At 31.1% G+C, this 23723-nt stretch overlaps 1 protein-coding gene across 1 annotated transcript; it reads right to left on the bottom strand.

The window, feature by feature from the left end:
* Positions 1 to 15981: 15981 nt before the first annotated feature.
* LOC123297649 (transmembrane and immunoglobulin domain-containing protein 1-like) lies at positions 15982 to 21357 on the bottom strand. The gene is made up of 6 exons (XM_044879396.1): positions 21213 to 21357; positions 19187 to 19413; positions 18914 to 19124; positions 18429 to 18722; positions 18145 to 18263; positions 15982 to 15993 (listed from the first exon to the last, which is right to left on the bottom strand). Exons 1-6 carry the CDS (start codon positions 21355 to 21357, stop codon positions 15982 to 15984), a joined length of 1008 nt encoding a protein of 335 aa, XP_044735331.1.
* Between the last annotated feature and the right edge of the window lie 2366 nt (positions 21358 to 23723).

Genomic DNA, 23723 nt, shown 5'->3' with positions numbered 1-23723 from the left:
ATAAAATTACTTTCGATTTTTCGAATTTTTTCAAAGGGGGGGTCGGCCTCAGAAAATTAAAAAAATCGAGTCAACAGATTCGCTCCGATTTGGATAAAAAATCATTTTCTAGACTAATTTCAACCTGGAAAATACGAAAATCGTGTTCATTTGACGATTCGATGCTCAGTTTCCAAAATATCGGCAAAAATTTAACGAAAAGTGCAATTTTCTCAAAAACTAATAATCGAATCATCAAATGAATATGATTTTTGTATTTTTTGGCTCAAAATTACCTGTTATACAAAGTTCGGGCGAAATTGGAGACATAAAATTACTTTCGATTTTTCGAATTTTTTCAAAGGGGGGGTCGGCCTCAGAAAATTAAAAAAATCGAGTCAACAGATTCGCTCCGATTTGGATAAAAATCATTTTCTAGACTAATTTCAACCTGGAAAATACGAAAATCGTGTTCATTTGACGATTCGATGCTCAGTTTCCAAAATATCGGCAAAAATTTAACGAAAAGTGCAATTTTCTCAAAAACTAATAATCGAATCATCAAATGAATATGATTTTTGTATTTTTTGGCTCAAAATTACCTGTTATACAAAGTTCGGGCGAAATTGGAGGCATAAAATTACTTTCGATTTTTCGAATTTTTTCAAAGGGGGGGTCGGCCTCAGAAAATTAAAAAAATCGAGTCAACAGATTCGCTCCGATTTGGATAAAAATCATTTTCTAGACTAATTTCAACCTGGAAAATACGAAAATCGTGTTCATTTGACGATTCGATGCTCAGTTTCCAAAATATCGGCAAAAATTTAACGAAAAGTGCAATTTTCTCAAAAACTAATAATCGAATCATCAAATGAATATGATTTTTGTATTTTTTGGCTCAAAATTACCTGTTATACAAAGTTCGGGCGAAATTGGAGGCATAAAATTACTTTCGATTTTTCGAATTTTTTCAAAGGGGGGGTCGGCCTCAGAAAATTAAAAAAATCGAGTCAACAGATTCGCTCCGATTTGGATAAAAATCATTTTCTAGACTAATTTCAACCTGGAAAATACGAAAATCGTGTTCATTTTACGATTCGATGCTCAGTTTCCAAAATATCGGCAAAAATTTAACGAAAAGTGCAATTTTCTCAAAAACTAATAATCGAATCATCAAATGAATATGATTTTTGTATTTTTTTGGCTCAAAATTACCTGTTATACAAAGTTCGGGCGAAATTGGAGGCATAAAATTACTTTCGATTTTTCGAATTTTTTCAAAGGGGGGGTCGGCCTCAGAAAATTAAAAAAATCGAGTCAACAGATTCGCTCCGATTTGGATAAAAATCATTTTCTAGACTAATTTCAACCTGGAAAATACGAAAATCGTGTTCATTTGACGATTCGATGCTCAGTTTCCAAAATATCGGCAAAAATTTAACGAAAAGTGCAATTTTCTCAAAAACTAATAATCGAATCATCAAATGAATATGATTTTTGTATTTTTTGGCTCAAAATTACCTGTTATACAAAGTTCGGGCGAAATTGGAGGCATAAAATTACTTTCGATTTTTCGAATTTTTTTCAAAGGGGGGGTCGGCCTCAGAAAATTAAAAAAATCGAGTCAACAGATTCGCTCCGATTTGGATAAAAATCATTTTCTAGACTAATTTCAACCTGGAAAATACGAAAATCGTGTTCATTTGACGATTCGATGCTCAGTTTCCAAAATATCGGCAAAAATTTAACGAAAAGTGCAATTTTCTCAAAAACTAATAATCGAATCATCAAATGAATATGATTTTTGTATTTTTTGGCTCAAAATTACCTGTTATACAAAGTTCGGGCGAAATTGGAGGCATAAAATTACTTTCGATTTTTCGAATTTTTTCAAAGGGGGGGTCGGCCTCAGAAAATTAAAAAAATCGAGTCAACAGATTCGCTCCGATTTGGATAAAAATCATTTTCTAGACTAATTTCAACCTGGAAAATACGAAAATCGTGTTCATTTTACGATTCGATGCTCAGTTTCCAAAATATCGGCAAAAATTTAACGAAAAGTGCAATTTTCTCAAAAACTAATAATCGAATCATCAAATGAATATGATTTTTGTATTTTTTGGCTCAAAATTACCTGTTATACAAAGTTCGGGCGAAATTGGAGGCATAAAATTACTTTCGATTTTTCGAATTTTTTCAAAGGGGGGGTCGGCCTCAGAAAATTAAAAAAATCGAGTCAACAGATTCGCTCCGATTTGGATAAAAATCATTTTCTAGACTAATTTCAACCTGGAAAATACGAAAATCGTGTTCATTTGACGATTCGATGCTCAGTTTCCAAAATATCGGCAAAAATTTAACGAAAAGTGCAATTTTCTCAAAAACTAATAATCGAATCATCAAATGAATATGATTTTTGTATTTTTTGGCTCAAAATTACCTGTTATACAAAGTTCGGGCGAAATTGGAGGCATAAAATTACTTTCGATTTTTCGAATTTTTTCAAAGGGGGGGTCGGCCTCAGAAAATTAAAAAAATCGAGTCAACAGATTCGCTCCGATTTGGATAAAAATCATTTTCTAGACTAATTTCAACCTGGAAAATACGAAAATCGTGTTCATTTGACGATTCGATGCTCAGTTTCCAAAATATCGGCAAAAATTTAACGAAAAGTGCAATTTTCTCAAAAACTAATAATCGAATCATCAAATGAATATGATTTTTGTATTTTTTGGCTCAAAATTACCTGTTATACAAAGTTCGGGCGAAATTGGAGGCATAAAATTACTTTCGATTTTTCGAATTTTTTCAAAGGGGGGGTCGGTCTCAGAAAATTAAAAAAATCGAGTCAACAGATTCGCTCCGATTTGGATAAAAATCATTTTCTAGACTAATTTCAACCTGGAAAATACGAAAATCGTGTTCATTTGACGATTCGATGCTCAGTTTCCAAAATATCGGCAAAAATTTAACGAAAAGTGCAATTTTCTCAAAAACTAATAATCGAATCATCAAATGAATATGATTTTTGTATTTTTTGGCTCAAAATTACCTGTTATACAAAGTTCGGGCGAAATTGGAGGCATAAAATTACTTTCGATTTTTCGAATTTTTTCAAAGGGGGGGTCGGCCTCAGAAAATTAAAAAAATCGAGTCAACAGATTCGCTCCGATTTGGATAAAAATCATTTTCTAGACTAATTTCAACCTGGAAAATACGAAAATCGTGTTCATTTGACGATTCGATGCTCAGTTTCCAAAATATCGGCAAAAATTTAACGAAAAGTGCAATTTTCTCAAAAACTAATAATCGAATCATCAAATGAATATGATTTTTGTATTTTTTGGCTCAAAATTACCTGTTATACAAAGTTCGGGCGAAATTGGAGACATAAAATTACTTTCGATTTTTCGAATTTTTTCAAAGGGGGGGCCGGCCTCAGAAAATTAAAAAAATCGAGTCAACAGATTCGCTCCGATTTGGATAAAAATCATTTTCTAGACTAATTTCAACCTGGAAAATACGAAAATCGTGTTCATTTGACGATTCGATGCTCAGTTTCCAAAATATCGGCAAAAATTTAACGAAAAGTGCAATTTTCTCAAAAACTAATAATCGAATCATCAAATGAATATGATTTTTGTATTTTTTGGCTCAAAATTACCTGTTATACAAAGTTCGGGCGAAATTGGAGGCATAAAATTACTTTCGATTTTTCGAATTTTTTCAAAGGGGGGTCGGCCTCAGAAAATTAAAAAAATCGAGTCAACAGATTCGCTCCGATTTGGATAAAAATCATTTTCTAGACTAATTTCAACCTGGAAAATACGAAAATCGTGTTCATTTGACGATTCGATGCTCAGTTTCCAAAATATCGGCAAAAATTTAACGAAAAGTGCAATTTTCTCAAAAACTAATAATCGAATCATCAAATGAATATGATTTTTGTATTTTTTGGCTCAAAATTACCTGTTATACAAAGTTCGGGCGAAATTGGAGACATAAAATTACTTTCGATTTTTCGAATTTTTTCAAAGGGGGGGTCGGCCTCAGAAAATTAAAAAAATCGAGTCAACAGATTCGCTCCGATTTGGATAAAAATCATTTTCTAGACTAATTTCAACCTGGAAAATACGAAAATCGTGTTCATTTGACGATTCGATGCTCAGTTTCCAAAATATCGGCAAAAATTTAACGAAAAGTGCAATTTTCTCAAAAACTAATAATCGAATCATCAAATGAATATGATTTTTGTATTTTTTGGCTCAAAATTACCTGTTATACAAAGTTCGGGCGAAATTGGAGACATAAAATTACTTTCGATTTTTCGAATTTTTTCAAAGGGGGGGTCGGCCTCAGAAAATTAAAAAAATCGAGTCAACAGATTCGCTCCGATTTGGATAAAAATCATTTTCTAGACTAATTTCAACCTGGAAAATACGAAAATCGTGTTCATTTGACGATTCGATGCTCAGTTTCCAAAATATCGGCAAAAATTTAACGAAAAGTGCAATTTTCTCAAAAACTAATAATCGAATCATCAAATGAATATGATTTTTGTATTTTTTGGCTCAAAATTACCTGTTATACAAAGTTCGGGCGAAATTGGAGGCATAAAATTACTTTCGATTTTTCGAATTTTTTCAAAGGGGGGGTCGGCCTCAGAAAATTAAAAAAATCGAGTCAACAGATTCGCTCCGATTTGGATAAAAATCATTTTCTAGACTAATTTCAACCTGGAAAATACGAAAATCGTGTTCATTTGACGATTCGATGCTCAGTTTCCAAAATATCGGCAAAAATTTAACGAAAAGTGCAATTTTCTCAAAAACTAATAATCGAATCATCAAATGAATATGATTTTTGTATTTTTTGGCTCAAAATTACCTGTTATACAAAGTTCGGGCGAAATTGGAGGCATAAAATTACTTTCGATTTTTCGAATTTTTTCAAAGGGGGGGTCGGCCTCAGAAAATTAAAAAAATCGAGTCAACAGATTCGCTCCGATTTGGATAAAAATCATTTTCTAGACTAATTTCAACCTGGAAAATACGAAAATCGTGTTCATTTGACGATTCGATGCTCAGTTTCCAAAATATCGGCAAAAATTTAACGAAAAGTGCAATTTTCTCAAAAACTAATAATCGAATCATCAAATGAATATGATTTTTGTATTTTTTGGCTCAAAATTACCTGTTATACAAAGTTCGGGCGAAATTGGAGGCATAAAATTACTTTCGATTTTTCGAATTTTTTCAAAGGGGGGGTCGGCCTCAGAAAATTAAAAAAATCGAGTCAACAGATTCGCTCCGATTTGGATAAAAATCATTTTCTAGACTAATTTCAACCTGGAAAATACGAAAATCGTGTTCATTTGACGATTCGATGCTCAGTTTCCAAAATATCGGCAAAAATTTAACGAAAAGTGCAATTTTCTCAAAAACTAATAATCGAATCATCAAATGAATATGATTTTTGTATTTTTTGGCTCAAAATTACCTGTTATACAAAGTTCGGGCGAAATTGGAGGCATAAAATTACTTTCGATTTTTCGAATTTTTTCAAAGGGGGGGTCGGCCTCAGAAAATTAAAAAAATCGAGTCAACAGATTCGCTCCGATTTGGATAAAAATCATTTTCTAGACTAATTTCAACCTGGAAAATACAAAAATCATATTCATTTGACGATTCGATGCTCAGTTTCCAAAATATCGGCAAAAATTTAACGAAAAGTGCAATTTTCTCAAAAACTAATAATCGAATCATCAAATGAATATGATTTTTTTATTTTTTGGCTCAAAATTACCTGTTATACAAAGTTCGGGCGAAATTGGAGGCATAAAATTACTTTCGATTTTTCGAATTTTTTCAAAGGGGGGGTCGGCCTCAGAAAATTAAAAAAATCGAGTCAACAGATTCGCTCCGATTTGGATAAAAATCATTTTCTAGACTAATTTCAACCTGGAAAATACGAAAATCGTGTTCATTTGACGATTCGATGCTCAGTTTCCAAAATATCGGCAAAAATTTAACGAAAAGTGCAATTTTCTCAAAAACTAATAATCGAATCATCAAATGAATATGATTTTTGTATTTTTTGGCTCAAAATTACCTGTTATACAAAGTTCGGGCGAAATTGGAGGCATAAAATTACTTTCGATTTTTCGAATTTTTTCAAAGGGGGGGTCGGCCTCAGAAAATTAAAAAAATCGAGTCAACAGATTCGCTCCGATTTGGATAAAAATCATTTTCTAGACTAATTTCAACCTGGAAAATACGAAAATCGTGTTCATTTGACGATTCGATGCTCAGTTTCCAAAATATCGGCAAAAATTTAACGAAAAGTGCAATTTTCTCAAAAACTAATAATCGAATCATCAAATGAATATGATTTTTGTATTTTTTGGCTCAAAATTACCTGTTATACAAAGTTCGGGCGAAATTGGAGGCATAAAATTACTTTCGATTTTTCGAATTTTTTCAAAGGGGGGGTCGGCCTCAGAAAATTAAAAAAATCGAGTCAACAGATTCGCTCCGATTTGGATAAAAATCATTTTCTAGACTAATTTCAACCTGGAAAATACGAAAATCGTGTTCATTTGACGATTCGATGCTCAGTTTCCAAAATATCGGCAAAAATTTAACGAAAAGTGCAATTTTCTCAAAAACTAATAATCGAATCATCAAATGAATATGATTTTTGTATTTTTTGGCTCAAAATTACCTGTTATACAAAGTTCGGGCGAAATTGGAGGCATAAAATTACTTTCGATTTTTCGAATTTTTTCAAAGGGGGGGTCGGCCTCAGAAAATTAAAAAAATCGAGTCAACAGATTCGCTCCGATTTGGATAAAAATCATTTTCTAGACTAATTTCAACCTGGAAAATACGAAAATCGTGTTCATTTGACGATTCGATGCTCAGTTTCCAAAATATCGGCAAAAATTTAACGAAAAGTGCAATTTTCTCAAAAACTAATAATCGAATCATCAAATGAATATGATTTTTGTATTTTTTGGCTCAAAATTACCTGTTATACAAAGTTCGGGCGAAATTGGAGGCATAAAATTACTTTCGATTTTTCGAATTTTTTCAAAGGGGGGGTCGGCCTCAGAAAATTAAAAAAATCGAGTCAACAGATTCGCTCCGATTTGGATAAAAATCATTTTCTAGACTAATTTCAACCTGGAAAATACGAAAATCGTGTTCATTTGACGATTCGATGCTCAGTTTCCAAAATATCGGCAAAAATTTAACGAAAAGTGCAATTTTCTCAAAAACTAATAATCGAATCATCAAATGAATATGATTTTTGTATTTTTTGGCTCAAAATTACCTGTTATACAAAGTTCGGGCGAAATTGGAGGCATAAAATTACTTTCGATTTTTCGAATTTTTTCAAAGGGGGGGTCGGCCTCAGAAAATTAAAAAAATCGAGTCAACAGATTCGCTCCGATTTGGATAAAAATCATTTTCTAGACTAATTTCAACCTGGAAAATACGAAAATCGTGTTCATTTGACGATTCGATGCTCAGTTTCCAAAATATCGGCAAAAATTTAACGAAAAGTGCAATTTTCTCAAAAACTAATAATCGAATCATCAAATGAATATGATTTTTTTATTTTTTGGCTCAAAATTACCTTTTATACAAAGTTCGGGCGAAATTGGAGGCATAAAATTACTTTCGATTTTTCGAATTTTTTCAAAGGGGGGGTCGGCCTCAGAAAATTAAAAAAATCGAGTCAACAGATTCGCTCCGATTTGGATAAAAATCATTTTCTAGACTAATTTCAACCTGGAAAATACGAAAATCGTGTTCATTTGACGATTCGATGCTCAGTTTCCAAAATATCGGCAAAAATTTAACGAAAAGTGCAATTTTCTCAAAAACTAATAATCGAATCATCAAATGAATATGATTTTTGTATTTTTTGGCTCAAAATTACCTGTTATACAAAGTTCGGGCGAAATTGGAGGCATAAAATTACTTTCGATTTTTCGAATTTTTTCAAAGGGGGGGTCGGCCTCAGAAAATTAAAAAAATCGAGTCAACAGATTCGCTCCGATTTGGATAAAAATCATTTTCTAGACTAATTTCAACCTGGAAAATACGAAAATCGTGTTCATTTGACGATTCGATGCTCAGTTTCCAAAATATCGGCAAAAATTTAACGAAAAGTGCAATTTTCTCAAAAACTAATAATCGAATCATCAAATGAATATGATTTTTGTATTTTTTGGCTCAAAATTACCTGTTATACAAAGTTCGGGCGAAATTGGAGGCATAAAATTACTTTCGATTTTTCGAATTTTTTCAAAGGGGGGGTCGGCCTCAGAAAATTAAAAAAATCGAGTCAACAGATTCGCTCCGATTTGGATAAAAATCATTTTCTAGACTAATTTCAACCTGGAAAATACGAAAATCGTGTTCATTTGACGATTCGATGCTCAGTTTCCAAAATATCGGCAAAAATTTAACGAAAAGTGCAATTTTCTCAAAAACTAATAATCGAATCATCAAATGAATATGATTTTTGTATTTTTTGGCTCAAAATTACCTGTTATACAAAGTTCGGGCGAAATTGGAGACATAAAATTACTTTCGATTTTTCGAATTTTTTCAAAGGGGGGGTCGGCCTCAGAAAATTAAAAAAATCGAGTCAACAGATTCGCTCCGATTTGGATAAAAATCATTTTCTAGACTAATTTCAACCTGGAAAATACGAAAATCGTGTTCATTTGACGATTCGATGCTCAGTTTCCAAAATATCGGCAAAAATTTAACGAAAAGTGCAATTTTCTCAAAAACTAATAATCGAATCATCAAATGAATATGATTTTTGTATTTTTTGGCTCAAAATTACCTGTTATACAAAGTTCGGGCGAAATTGGAGACATAAAATTACTTTCGATTTTTCGAATTTTTTCAAAGGGGGGGTCGGCCTCAGAAAATTAAAAAAATCGAGTCAACAGATTCGCTCCGATTTGGATAAAAATCATTTTCTAGACTAATTTCAACCTGGAAAATACGAAAATCGTGTTCATTTGACGATTCGATGCTCAGTTTCCAAAATATCGGCAAAAATTTAACGAAAAGTGCAATTTTCTCAAAAACTAATAATCGAATCATCAAATGAATATGATTTTTGTATTTTTTGGCTCAAAATTACCTGTTATACAAAGTTCGGGCGAAATTGGAGACATAAAATTACTTTCGATTTTTCGAATTTTTTCAAAGGGGGGGTCGGCCTCAGAAAATTAAAAAAATCGAGTCAACAGATTCGCTCCGATTTGGATAAAAATCATTTTCTAGACTAATTTCAACCTGGAAAATACGAAAATCGTGTTCATTTGACGATTCGATGCTCAGTTTCCAAAATATCGGCAAAAATTTAACGAAAAGTGCAATTTTCTCAAAAACTAATAATCGAATCATCAAATGAATATGATTTTTGTATTTTTTGGCTCAAAATTACCTGTTATACAAAGTTCGGGCGAAATTGGAGGCATAAAATTACTTTCGATTTTTCGAATTTTTTCAAAGGGGGGGTCGGCCTCAGAAAATTAAAAAAATCGAGTCAACAGATTCGCTCCGATTTGGATAAAAATCATTTTCTAGACTAATTTCAACCTGGAAAATACGAAAATCGTGTTCATTTGACGATTCGATGCTCAGTTTCCAAAATATCGGCAAAAATTTAACGAAAAGTGCAATTTTCTCAAAAACTAATAATCGAATCATCAAATGAATATGATTTTTGTATTTTTTGGCTCAAAATTACCTGTTATACAAAGTTCGGGCGAAATTGGAGGCATAAAATTACTTTCGATTTTTCGAATTTTTTCAAAGGGGGGGTCGGCCTCAGAAAATTAAAAAAATCGAGTCAACAGATTCGCTCCGATTTGGATAAAAATCATTTTCTAGACTAATTTCAACCTGGAAAATACGAAAATCGTGTTCATTTGACGATTCGATGCTCAGTTTCCAAAATATCGGCAAAAATTTAACGAAAAGTGCAATTTTCTCAAAAACTAATAATCGAATCATCAAATGAATATGATTTTTGTATTTTTTGGCTCAAAATTACCTGTTATACAAAGTTCGGGCGAAATTGGAGGCATAAAATTACTTTCGATTTTTCGAATTTTTTCAAAGGGGGGGTCGGCCTCAGAAAATTAAAAAAATCGAGTCAACAGATTCGCTCCGATTTGGATAAAAATCATTTTCTAGACTAATTTCAACCTGGAAAATACGAAAATCGTGTTCATTTGACGATTCGATGCTCAGTTTCCAAAATATCGGCAAAAATTTAACGAAAAGTGCAATTTTCTCAAAAACTAATAATCGAATCATCAAATGAATATGATTTTTGTATTTTTTGGCTCAAAATTACCTGTTATACAAAGTTCGGGCGAAATTGGAGGCATAAAATTACTTTCGATTTTTCGAATTTTTTCAAAGGGGGGGTCGGCCTCAGAAAATTAAAAAAATCGAGTCAACAGATTCGCTCCGATTTGGATAAAAATCATTTTCTAGACTAATTTCAACCTGGAAAATACGAAAATCGTGTTCATTTGACGATTCGATGCTCAGTTTCCAAAATATCGGCAAAAATTTAACGAAAAGTGCAATTTTCTCAAAAACTAATAATCGAATCATCAAATGAATATGATTTTTGTATTTTTTGGCTCAAAATTACCTGTTATACAAAGTTCGGGCGAAATTGGAGGCATAAAATTACTTTCGATTTTTCGAATTTTTTCAAAGGGGGGGTCGGCCTCAGAAAATTAAAAAAATCGAGTCAACAGATTCGCTCCGATTTGGATAAAAATCATTTTCTAGACTAATTTCAACCTGGAAAATACGAAAATCGTGTTCATTTGACGATTCGATGCTCAGTTTCCAAAATATCGGCAAAAATTTAACGAAAAGTGCAATTTTCTCAAAAACTAATAATCGAATCATCAAATGAATATGATTTTTGTATTTTTTGGCTCAAAATTACCTGTTATACAAAGTTCGGGCGAAATTGGAGGCATAAAATTACTTTCGATTTTTCGAATTTTTTCAAAGGGGGGGTCGGCCTCAGAAAATTAAAAAAATCGAGTCAACAGATTCGCTCCGATTTGGATAAAAATCATTTTCTAGACTAATTTCAACCTGGAAAATACGAAAATCGTGTTCATTTGACGATTCGATGCTCAGTTTCCAAAATATCGGCAAAAATTTAACGAAAAGTGCAATTTTCTCAAAAACTAATAATCGAATCATCAAATGAATATGATTTTTGTATTTTTTGGCTCAAAATTACCTGTTATACAAAGTTCGGGCGAAATTGGAGGCATAAAATTACTTTCGATTTTTCGAATTTTTTCAAAGGGGGGATCGGCCTCAGAAAATTAAAAAAATCGAGTCAACAGATTCGCTCCGATTTGGATAAAAATCATTTTCTAGACTAATTTCAACCTGGAAAATACGAAAATCGTGTTCATTTGACGATTCGATGCTCAGTTTCCAAAATATCGGCAAAAATTTAACGAAAAGTGCAATTTTCTCAAAAACTAATAATCGAATCATCAAATGAATATGATTTTTTTATTTTTTGGCTCAAAATTACCTGTTATACAAAGTTCGGGCGAAATTGGAGGCATAAAATTACTTTCGATTTTTCGAATTTTTTCAAAGGGGGGGTCGGCCTCAGAAAATTAAAAAAATCGAGTCAACAGATTCGCTCCGATTTGGATAAAAATCATTTTCTAGACTAATTTCAACCTGGAAAATACGAAAATCGTGTTCATTTGACGATTCGATGCTCAGTTTCCAAAATATCGGCAAAAATTTAACGAAAAGTGCAATTTTCTCAAAAACTAATAATCGAATCATCAAATGAATATGATTTTTGTATTTTTTGGCTCAAAATTACCTGTTATACAAAGTTCGGGCGAAATTGGAGGCATAAAATTACTTTCGATTTTTCGAATTTTTTCAAAGGGGGGGTCGGCCTCAGAAAATTAAAAAAATCGAGTCAACAGATTCGCTCCGATTTGGATAAAAATCATTTTCTAGACTAATTTCAACCTGGAAAATACGAAAATCGTGTTCATTTGACGATTCGATGCTCAGTTTCCAAAATATCGGCAAAAATTTAACGAAAAGTGCAATTTTCTCAAAAACTAATAATCGAATCATCAAATGAATATGATTTTTGTATTTTTTGGCTCAAAATTACCTGTTATACAAAGTTCGGGCGAAATTGGAGGCATAAAATTACTTTCGATTTTTCGAATTTTTTCAAAGGGGGGGTCGGCCTCAGAAAATTAAAAAAATCGAGTCAACAGATTCGCTCCGATTTGGATAAAAATCATTTTCTAGACTAATTTCAACCTGGAAAATACGAAAATCGTGTTCATTTGACGATTCGATGCTCAGTTTCCAAAATATCGGCAAAAATTTAACGAAAAGTGCAATTTTCTCAAAAACTAATAATCGAATCATCAAATGAATATGATTTTTGTATTTTTTGGCTCAAAATTACCTGTTATACAAAGTTCGGGCGAAATTGGAGGCATAAAATTACTTTCGATTTTTCGAATTTTTTCAAAGGGGGGGTCGGCCTCAGAAAATTAAAAAAATCGAGTCAACAGATTCGCTCCGATTTGGATAAAAATCATTTTCTAGACTAATTTCAACCTGGAAAATACGAAAATCGTGTTCATTTGACGATTCGATGCTCAGTTTCCAAAATATCGGCAAAAATTTAACGAAAAGTGCAATTTTCTCAAAAACTAATAATCGAATCATCAAATGAATATGATTTTTGTATTTTTTGGCTCAAAATTACCTGTTATACAAAGTTCGGGCGAAATTGGAGACATAAAATTACTTTCGATTTTTCGAATTTTTTCAAAGGGGGGGTCGGCCTCAGAAAATTAAAAAAATCGAGTCAACAGATTCGCTCCGATTTGGATAAAAATCATTTTCTAGACTAATTTCAACCTGGAAAATACGAAAATCGTGTTCATTTGACGATTCGATGCTCAGTTTCCAAAATATCGGCAAAAATTTAACGAAAAGTGCAATTTTCTCAAAAACTAATAATCGAATCATCAAATGAATATGATTTTTGTATTTTTTGGCTCAAAATTACCTGTTATACAAAGTTCGGGCGAAATTGGAGACATAAAATTACTTTCGATTTTTCGAATTTTTTCAAAGGGGGGGTCGGCCTCAGAAAATTAAAAAAATCGAGTCAACAGATTCGCTCCGATTTGGATAAAAATCATTTTCTAGACTAATTTCAACCTGGAAAATACGAAAATCGTGTTCATTTGACGATTCGATGCTCAGTTTCCAAAATATCGGCAAAAATTTAACGAAAAGTGCAATTTTCTCAAAAACTAATAATCGAATCATCAAATGAATATGATTTTTGTATTTTTTGGCTCAAAATTACCTGTTATACAAAGTTCGGGCGAAATTGGAGACATAAAATTACTTTCGATTTTTCGAATTTTTTCAAAGGGGGGGTCGGCCTCAGAAAATTAAAAAAATCGAGTCAACAGATTCGCTCCGATTTGGATAAAAATCATTTTCTAGACTAATTTCAACCTGGAAAATACGAAAATCGTGTTCATTTGACGATTCGATGCTCAGTTTCCAAAATATCGGCAAAAATTTAACGAAAAGTGCAATTTTCTCAAAAACTAATAATCGAATCATCAAATGAATATGATTTTTGTATTTTTTGGCTCAAAATTACCTGTTATACAAAGTTCGGGCGAAATTGGAGGCATAAAATTACTTTCGATTTTTCGAATTTTTTCTGGAAACTGAGCATCGAATCGTCAAATGAACACGATTTTTGTATTTTCCAGGTTGAAATCACTCTAGAAAATGATTTTTATCCAAATCGGAGCGAATCTGTTTATATTTTAAAAAATGGCACACTTTAAATTATACGTATCGACTTTTGTCCTTAAAATAGCATCGATATATAAGAGTTAATAATTGAATTGCACTTAAAGTTTCATATTTTTTTAATATATCGTAAACATTTTAAAATATTTAACCACTCAATGGAGATGGAGATAGTTCAATAAATAAATTCATTTGAAATTACTTGAAATGATAAAAAAAAAAAAAAATAGAGGAAGAATCTATTAGATAAAAATGTAATAAATTACCTCGTTGGAATGCATTCCCTGTTCACCTTTTATTAACGTTCTGATAGATAGTTATACTTTTCACCCCGAACTCAATTTAAATTCATCTTTTTTATAGATGAGTTTTAATATTAGGCTTTTTACGTCTGACGTATATAAAATGTTGGATGTGTTCAAACGTTAATATTAGCTGAATTTCCACATTTGCTGCACATTTTTTTATTTTACTTCCTAACCAGCAAACAAATTATAGCGTGCGGTAAGGAACATTATAGTTCCAAAAAATATTTGTCTTAAGTAAGTCCGAAGTCGGAAAGTTATTGATCTGATTCCGAATACCATATCCTTCATAGGTAGGTAGGTTGCTTTCAATGTATATAGCATCTATAGATACGTATCCAGTCAGTTGCAGTAAGTAGCAGGTAGGTAGGTAGTGATCGTATTTGATGATATAGTAATCTATAGACAACATTTTCAATACTTGATTAAGTGAAACACTCTATTACTATTACTATCTAGTTATCTACATTGCCAGAGAAGTAGAAGTACCTAACATTTCCAAGTGTATGATGACATTAATTGCAAAAAAAAATGCAATTTCATTTTATAATCGATTCGTATTTTACTTAACAGGTATCTGGTATATATTATTATTTTATTAAACGACGTTATCAGACACGCCAACCCAACGTGTGTCATCAGTTAAATGAGGAAATGTATTTAATACTTACATAATCATATAAGTTGGAAAAAGTATTCCAGTTTATAAGGATAAAACCTCTAAATAGATAAGCTTTATAAGGATAATTCTTGTTGACTTCGAGTTGAGACATATTCATTTATATTTCTAATAAACTTTCCGAAATAATATCGGGCATAATTTTCAGACAATCTTTTTAAAAATTTAATTGTGATTTCTACGAAACAGCTCTTTTGAGAGTCTAGAGAGAGTCTACCTAGACAACATTCCCGTATTATTGTAGACCATTTCATAATTACGGTGCATCACCAAACATATTTCTGTTGTTACTTACAGAAATAGCAGCAAATTTACATTTACATATTCTATATTGTTCGACGTAATGAAAATATAATTTGCGCTTTGAGAATTATGAATACTAGTTTATATTAGTGCAATATTCGTGATATATTATGGCTATGGCCCACTAAACTATACAGTATGTTCCAGAAGTTCTTAATATCGTTTAATGGTAAATAATATGTATACAGTATATTCAAGGATATGGCACGTAAAAACGTCCATGAAACCTAACTTTCTACCGCGTTATAGTAAATACGCTCTTAGTAAATAAATATGGATAAAAATGTGAATGCAACGGTAAATCAAACCATCTATTATTTTATAAATAGGGATAAATAGTGGCAGGCAAAACTTAATGCCGGTTTTGGAACCACAGAGAGTAGGGTTGAAGCAAACGAAGGAAAATGTAGATCCTAATCGGATAAACACAAGTATCATTTTCTTGATACAGCATGTACTTTTATGGAAAAATAGTGGCAGACACCGCAGACTGACAGTATGACGGTGATTTGAAATCAAACGTGCCTATCAAATTTATGATCTATCACCTATTATTTCCAAGTAGGTATTTTTTGTGAAGTTTTTAGTTTCACACAAAATCAGCTTGTATATAAAAATATTGTCCATATTTACGTATGTAGACGAGGAACGAACGTACATACACACAAGCACAAGCACACAAGCCTTGCATATTATTATTTATGTTATAGATATAGATATAGAGTGTTTACTTTTAATTTATTTTAAAATGAACATTGATAATAACTGGTTGACCGTAGACCGTAGACCGTAGTTATTATGCTCTAGGCTGAAACAAAAAAGCTTTATAAATAAATGCAAATTACAATATCACACTCAATTTTACACTGAGATTATTAGCTTTTTCATGTTCATCCACAGTTTTATCGAACGCTTTTAGTTATATTGTTTTTATCTCTTTTTAGAATTAATTATTAAAGTTTGCTTTGATTTTTAAATATTTTAAATCCACTTCATAATCTATGTGAGCAGAGGTAACTCAAAGAGTATGATCAGTTTGAAAAAGCATTGAGCTTTTACAGGTCGTACGTCAGTATTTTCCCGTTTTTCGATCCACCTGAAATTTCGGAAGAACTTGAAGTCATATTCATAAAACTCAATTATAAATCTACCATCATCGTGCTATTCCTCCTCGATATCTCCTACAACTAAGTGTGTCTGTATTGGTGAAATAATTTGATAAATATGTAGTATTTTGTTGTTGTCTTTATTTATAACAAAATAGTTTTTTAGTATTGCCTATCCATCAATTAAACCAATTTACAATCAATTATTGTTTTATGATAGCCTTCTCTATATTCTAAAGTGACACCTATTTTGAGTTTTGTTAGTCTGTGAATGCATAAATCCTTCTAATTTCCCCATAATCACTTGATAAGTTCAATTTACTATAATAATTTTCTGCTATCAATAATTGAACACCCTGTATAACGATTAAAACCGGTTCTAATTTTTTCTGGAATCGTTTCAAACTTGAGACACTTCGAAAATGGAAATAAAAATTTTCATCCATTCTGAAATTACTCAAATACGCTTAGCTCAGATCTACATAAATTACAATTTTTGTATAAGAATGACTGATTTTGATAATTTTTGTGATAAAAATTATACGTCAGTACTCAAAAACACATTGTATTTATGGTAATCTGTATTTATGTATAAAGCACATATGAAGCTTTTTGAAAGCACTTATAAATAACAATATAGCTTCAAGGGATTCAAATTAAAGTAAAATTATTGAATTTAACTGGACTATAGCTATGTATGTATGTAGTCTATTCAGTATGATGTCTATTCTGCGCACAGATATATCAAAACTAAAATTGAACTTTTGATATAACTATTATTATATTCCATATTCCATATTAAAGTAGGTACCAACTAATTTTAATAATTTGCAAAGGCAACCATATTTTTATACCATGCATATATGTAATATGTAAGGTATATTAAGTATAGTCTCTAGTATGTCACATGTATGTATTTATTTTAAAGGGTTTGAATGGTGAAAATAAATTTTAAAAAAACATTGGTAATCAACAAAATCATTTATTATCACAATAATTAATTTACATTTTAATTGAGAATAATGGATACAAAAATGATCGAAGGAGTAATTACCAAACTCAATTCTTAGAGATGTGTGATCAATGGTAGGTACACTGTGGCCAAGGAAATAACTTGTACTTGTAGGAATAACCTATTCTTACAAAATATTTACAAATTTACATACATACATTAATATGAAAATTTATCTTATAAATATTAAAAAAAAAAAAAAAAAAAAATTCTGAATTTTTGTGAGGAAACATTCATTTCAAAACATGAGTATTTCAAAATGAGAATTAGAGGTTCTTTATGACTAGGTTGCAATCATTATTTTAAGACAAATTATTCCTTTTCAATTTACATTTTTCGGATATTTACAAATGAACAAAAGTTATTTTCGATTGTTTCGATAAAAATAAAACATATGGTTGGTTGATTCAATTAATATAAATACATGATTTTTAATTATTAGATATTGATATTGATTTTAATGATTGTTATTAGAATAGGTTGTTGGTATTATTGTTTGTTTGTTTATAATTATTAATATTAATATTTAATTTTGTTAATGGACATAGAAATTGTTTTTTGTATTATTATAAATAATAATAATAATAATATTGAAATAACTTTATATAGGGTGCTACAGAACATTCGTACTATTTTTTTCAATTACCCTGATCAGAATTTTCAGGATATATTCCATATTTACATATTCTCCCACCATATTTTATACTGAATTTTTGATAAATAAATAATTGTCTAACAAATTAAAAAAGAAAAAATAAATAATAATTTAAAAAAACTAAAATACACGCTTTTGTAACTAACTGAACTTTAAGGTAGAAAATAATAGTCTTGTTAAAGTTACACATGTAATTATTAATAAAAGTCTTTTATTATATTGTTGAGTTCTTGTAAAGCTACAACAATGTATTGTTGTGCTTGATGAACTGCTGTTTGCATGTTGCATGGCTGCTGGTTGTTCTCCTGTAACAATCAGAGTTATATATGTATAGTACAATTACACTAAATAACTACAAATAAATAATTAATGCATCTTTAAAATTGCCATATCTTGGTCAATTTTGAAGATAGAAAGTCAAAAAATAAAGGGAACTGTGCGCAAATTATTATTTTTCTATGAAAACTCACCTGCAGTGGCATTTAACACATGCACATTAATACTAGCAGGTTTTGCATTTGATGGCATACATGTATAGTTGCCATTATCATTTTTCTTTGCTTCTTGAATTGTTAACACACTAGATGACTTATCAGAATGTACAGAAACACCATGAGCGCTATCATAGTTAATCATTCTATCTTCATGATACCAAAATACGTACACAGGGGCTTCAGTTGATTGACGCAATTTGCATACTAACTTTAATGTTGAACCACTCTTTATATGAAGATCGGGTGATCCAAGTATTTCAGCTGTCACTTCTGAAATGAAAAACAAAAACCTTTGCAAAAATAATAAGACCACATCACACAAGTGGTATGGCTAAATATCGTAGGAATAATATACCGCGACCAATATCCATCGTCTAAGAGAAGATAAAAATGGATTGTCAGCGAGTTAAGTGGGAACATCTTAATAATAAACAAATGAATATAATTATTTAATTACTTACCTGTTACAATAAGATGAATAAAGATACTAGTTGGTGGATGTGTAGACACTTGACACTCGTACATGCCTGCATCACGAGCTTGCACGTACTTGATTTGAAGTGCCCAATTCTGTAGATGTCTAACATGTTCAACAAGGAATCTACCATCACTACTGTACGTAGCTAATCCTACCGTTAATAAATGATAATCTTCACGTCGTATCCATGATACCTAGAAAGTTATATTTCTATTATTTAGTATTAGATACAAGTAACATATCATATGTTACTTACAACTCCCGAACTAAATTTCCTAACAACGCACGGTAATGTTGCTGTGCCCCCAACTTGTGCCATAATTGATGTACTATTCTCGGTTACAAAAATAGAACTCCTGTCGTTGGAACCACCGGTCGCTAACTTTCCTGTTACGTTGCTGTTCTCTTTTCCAGAACTTTTACTTGTCCTATGTGTGGTACTAACATCATAACTTCGCCTTACTCGTACATTCATTTTTAACGCTGTAAAAAAAAAAGAAACACAAAAACATAAAAGAATGAACATTAAATTATAAGTAAGTACAGTTTAGTATATTATACCATGTGTGTTTGTACTATCTAGGCATATACATATCTGCAGCATGACAGAATACATCCGTTTAGTAATGCATCTAAGCGAGAGGTATTATATACAAGTGTTGAACATTAGTTGGAAGACGCTTGGAGAGTGGGAGTTTTTTAGTTACAGATAACCACTCTCTGCATGCATACAACAGAAGATCTGTCGTATCGTATCTGTAGTCTTACAGCACATGTATATAATACCTCTCTATATGCCTAGATGGTACAAACACACATGGTCTAAAAATATAGTTTATACATCATGTAACCTCCATACATACACACATAAATAAATTAATCTTTATTGTAGTATATCTGTATATATAAAAATAAATTGCTGTGCGTTAGTCTCGCTAAAACTCAAAAACGGCTGGACCGATTTTCAAAATTTTGTTTTTGTTTTGTTCGCTATAGTTCAGGGATGGTTTAGAAAAAAAATCATTTTCATTTTAAAAATTGATTACCTTTTGTTCGGACAGTTTCTTAAAAATCTAATGCAATAAAATGAATAACAATATATCTCCAACTTATTACTGTGTGTCCGAAACAGTAATGAATCGTAATTGAAATGAAAAGGACAATTTCGGAATAATTAGATTCAATGCGGAATAATTTCAGAGACTGAACGGAATGAAAATGTTGGCTCTACAGTCAGATTCATAAAATATCTCGAAAATTACTCATTTAATGGTCAAATAAACACGATTTTTGTAATTTTCGGGTCAAAATTACCTTATAAACTTAGTTTTATCGAAATCGGAAACAAAAACTTTTTTTACACTTTTTGCAATTTGTAAAAATCGAAAAAATTATAAAAAATTCAAAAAAATACAATTTTTGTAATTTTTGGTTGGGTTGGGTTAGGTTGGGTTAGGCTGGGTTAGGTTGGGTTGGGTTGGGTTAGGCTGGGTTAGGTTGGGTTAGGTTGGGTTAGGTTGGGTTAGGTTGGGTTGGGTTGGGTTGGGTTAGGCTGGGTTAGGTTGGGTTAGGTTGGGTTAGGTTGGGTTAGGTTGGGTTGTGTTGGGTTGGGTTGGGTTGGGTTGGGTTGGGTTAGGCTGGGTTAGGTTGGGTTAGGTTGGGTTAGGTTGGGTTAGGCTGGGTTAGGTTGGGTTAGGCTGGGTTAGGCTGGGTTGGGTTGGGTTGGGTTGAGTGTGGGTGTGGGTGTGGGTGTTGATGTGGGTGTGGGTGTGGGTGTGGGTGTGGGTGTGGGTGTGGGTGTGGGTGTGGGTGTGGGTGTGGGTGTGGGTGTGGGTGTGGGTGTTGATGTGGGTGTGGGTGTGGGTGTGGGTGTGGGTGTGGGTGTGGGTGTGGGTGTGGGTGTGGGTGTGGGTGTGGGTGTTGATGTGGGTGTTGATGTGGGTGTGGGTGTTGATGTGGGTGTTGATGTGGGTGTGGGTGTGGGTGTGGGTGTGGGTGTGGGTGTGGGTGTGGGTGTGGGTGTGGGTGTGGGTGTGGGTGTGGGTGTGGGTGTGGGTGTGGGTGTGGGTGTGGGTGTGGGTGTGGGTGTGGGTGTGGGTGTGGGTGTGGGTGTGGGTGTGGGTGTGGGTGTGGGTGTGGGTGTGGGTGTTGGTTGAGTTGGTTTTTTTCTCAGCAACGAAGTTAACACGATTACAAAAATTAATTTTTATTAAATCTTGTATCCGATTATTAATTAATTGTTTATTCATTGAATATGATTGAAATGTAATAATTGTACTTACTTTGTTCTGTTAATGTTGATATTGTTGCCAGATTAATAAACACAATTACAATAAAAATAGATAAAATCTTTGATAATGTCAATTGTTGGTACGAAGATGCCATAACCCAACCATACATAAATTGTTCACTTGTTGTTTTATTCATATGACGTCATAATGGTAAAACCATTGAAAATGTTTTTCTGTGGGTCTACCGCAAAATATTTTTAATCCATTAAACTTATTAAACTTTCACTAAACTCAACTAACAAAAATAAATTTCATATTCCAAAACTAAATTAATTCCAAACTAATCGAAATATATGAATATTCCAAACTAACTGAAATCGACTATATAGTTTTAATCTTTGTAATTTTATGAATTAATAAAATTTACAACTTTTATTTTTAAAAACTTACATTTTCAATTACAACTACTTGTTGCGCTTTGCAATAATTTTATACAAATTACTTGAAATATTTTTCAGATAAAATTAAAACAACTTTTATTCCTTATTCCAAAATTATAAAAACCTATTTTATCTTTGAACTGGTGTCATGTAGCTGTAGCTTTAGCTACAGCATCAGTTCATACAAAGATAAAAAGCACACATTATACTTTTTGTTTTACAATCAAACTAAATTTAAAAAGTTTTAAAAACACTTTTAGTTTCACTTAACTTATTAGCTAACATTATTGTTGTCAAAAACTTCACACAAAAGCTTTATGTTAAATGATTCATATTAGAAACTTTTAAAATTTTACACGAATATAACGAGTTTTTCATGTCGATTGTTGTAAAAACAGACGTAAAATTATATGAAAAGTGGAAACGTGTTTAATACAAGCGTTCAAACACGGACTTGACATTGCTGGAGATCGGAATCATAGTACGTTAAAATCCTTCGTTTTCCCTACGTACGTGTATGTAATGTATAGCTACAGTGAGTACAGTTGTAATAGCCAGCCAGCCATGCGCCTCTCTCTGACTGGTTGTGCAGTTAAAACTATTGTTGCACACACAAGCTTTTCTTTCTTAAAGCTTTTAATAAGTGCAAAAAAATAATAATTAGGTTAAATACGTGTTATATCAAATATTTATAACATGATATGCCTTAAAACCTTTATTTCCAAGGCTAGAGTATGTCTTTTTTTGATCTATTTATAAAGATCTATTATTAAAAGGGCTTATGAGAAATTATTATAAAAAATGATTCAAAATAGTAAGCTCAAATAAAATATTTTACAACTAACAAGACTATAAATTAGTTAAATATCCTGTATATGCTGTGATTTATTTATTTTCTACGAAATGCCATTACAGAACAAAATAAGTTGCCTTTGAAACAGAAGCAAAGAAATAGGACATCTGAATTTATTATTATTAAACTATTCTTATGGGTAAAAAAAGGGATGATAGATAAGTAAAAGGAGGAATTTTCCAGGCCTTCTTATAAGGTTGCTGAAATTTCTATCAAGATTCATTTAAATAGATTATTTTGTTTTCTAAACAGTTGAAATATACTTCTATATGATTCAATATAGGTAGATATGTACTTAATATGCATTAGATTGAATAAAAAAAAATTCAACAAAAATTGAAAGAAAAGTGCATTTATAGATAAAATTTTATGAAATTTTCTATTTTCAACCTAAATTTTCATAATTTTCATCAATTTATATGAAAATAAAACATTTTAAAATATTAAAATCATCTGTCAGTTTGACATTTATAAGTATTCAATTGTTTTATTATTTAAGCGTTAGACAAGGATAACAAATATGAATTGTATACTTTTATAAAAGTTTTATTTAATATTAAATATTATTTAAACATATTTTAAAATAAAATTTATATTTTAAAATTAATTTAAATTAATTTTTCATAATTTATTTTACCAGAAACTTTTAAAATTAATCAAAATATTCATTTAAAAAGCATATTTTAAGTACAGTGACTCTCTCTCTTTAATTCAAAAATAATACCCATAATTCTAAATTAACAAGCGTCCCATTTGAGTGTTAAACTTGGTGCTAGGAGGACGCGTTAAAATTATGCTCCACATTTTATTGATTTTTTCTGGGAAAATCGTTATAATTTATAATAATTTTTATATAAAAATTTGTATAAATAGTTTTTCTATTTAGTGAAATGTTTGTATTAAAGTGGTGTAAAACAAAAAAAAAAAAGTCAATTTTGAAAATCAGTGAAACTTGATATACAGGTAAATTAATAAATATTTTTTAGATGATTTTAAATATGATTTTTATTAAAAACTTTTTTATTTTTGTTATTTTCAGTGTTTTTTGGTTAATCGTATAATCCTGATCGTCCAGAAGGAGATTTCTTAAAGGTTAGTAAATTTAAATAAATAATATTTGTATTTCAGAAAAGGAATCAATAATTTACATAAAAATATTAATTGCATTGATCCAAAATTAATAAAAATGATTTATTAACTGTAATTAAAAGAATATTAATTAACAATATTTTTAATTAAATGTTTTTAAGGATTTATATTTTAGTAAGG

This window comes from Chrysoperla carnea, chromosome 4 (genome assembly GCF_905475395.1).
Source record: "Chrysoperla carnea chromosome 4, inChrCarn1.1, whole genome shotgun sequence".
NCBI lineage: Eukaryota > Metazoa > Arthropoda > Insecta > Neuroptera > Chrysopidae > Chrysoperla > Chrysoperla carnea.
This window is presented reverse-complemented; position numbering and strand designations above follow the sequence as displayed.

Excerpts from the sequence above, each read along its gene's own strand:
- LOC123297649 (XM_044879396.1), bottom strand. The coding sequence starts at position 21,357 with ATGAATAAAACAACAAGTGAACAATTTATGTATGGTTGGGTTATGGCA. Across the intron at positions 19,125-19,186 it reads GGAAATTTAGTTCGGGAGTT|GTATCATGGATACGACGTGA; the intron begins GTAAGTAACATA and ends ATAACTTTCTAG. Across the intron at positions 18,723-18,913 it reads TATTCATCTTATTGTAACAG|AAGTGACAGCTGAAATACTT; the intron begins GTAAGTAATTAA and ends TTTTCATTTCAG.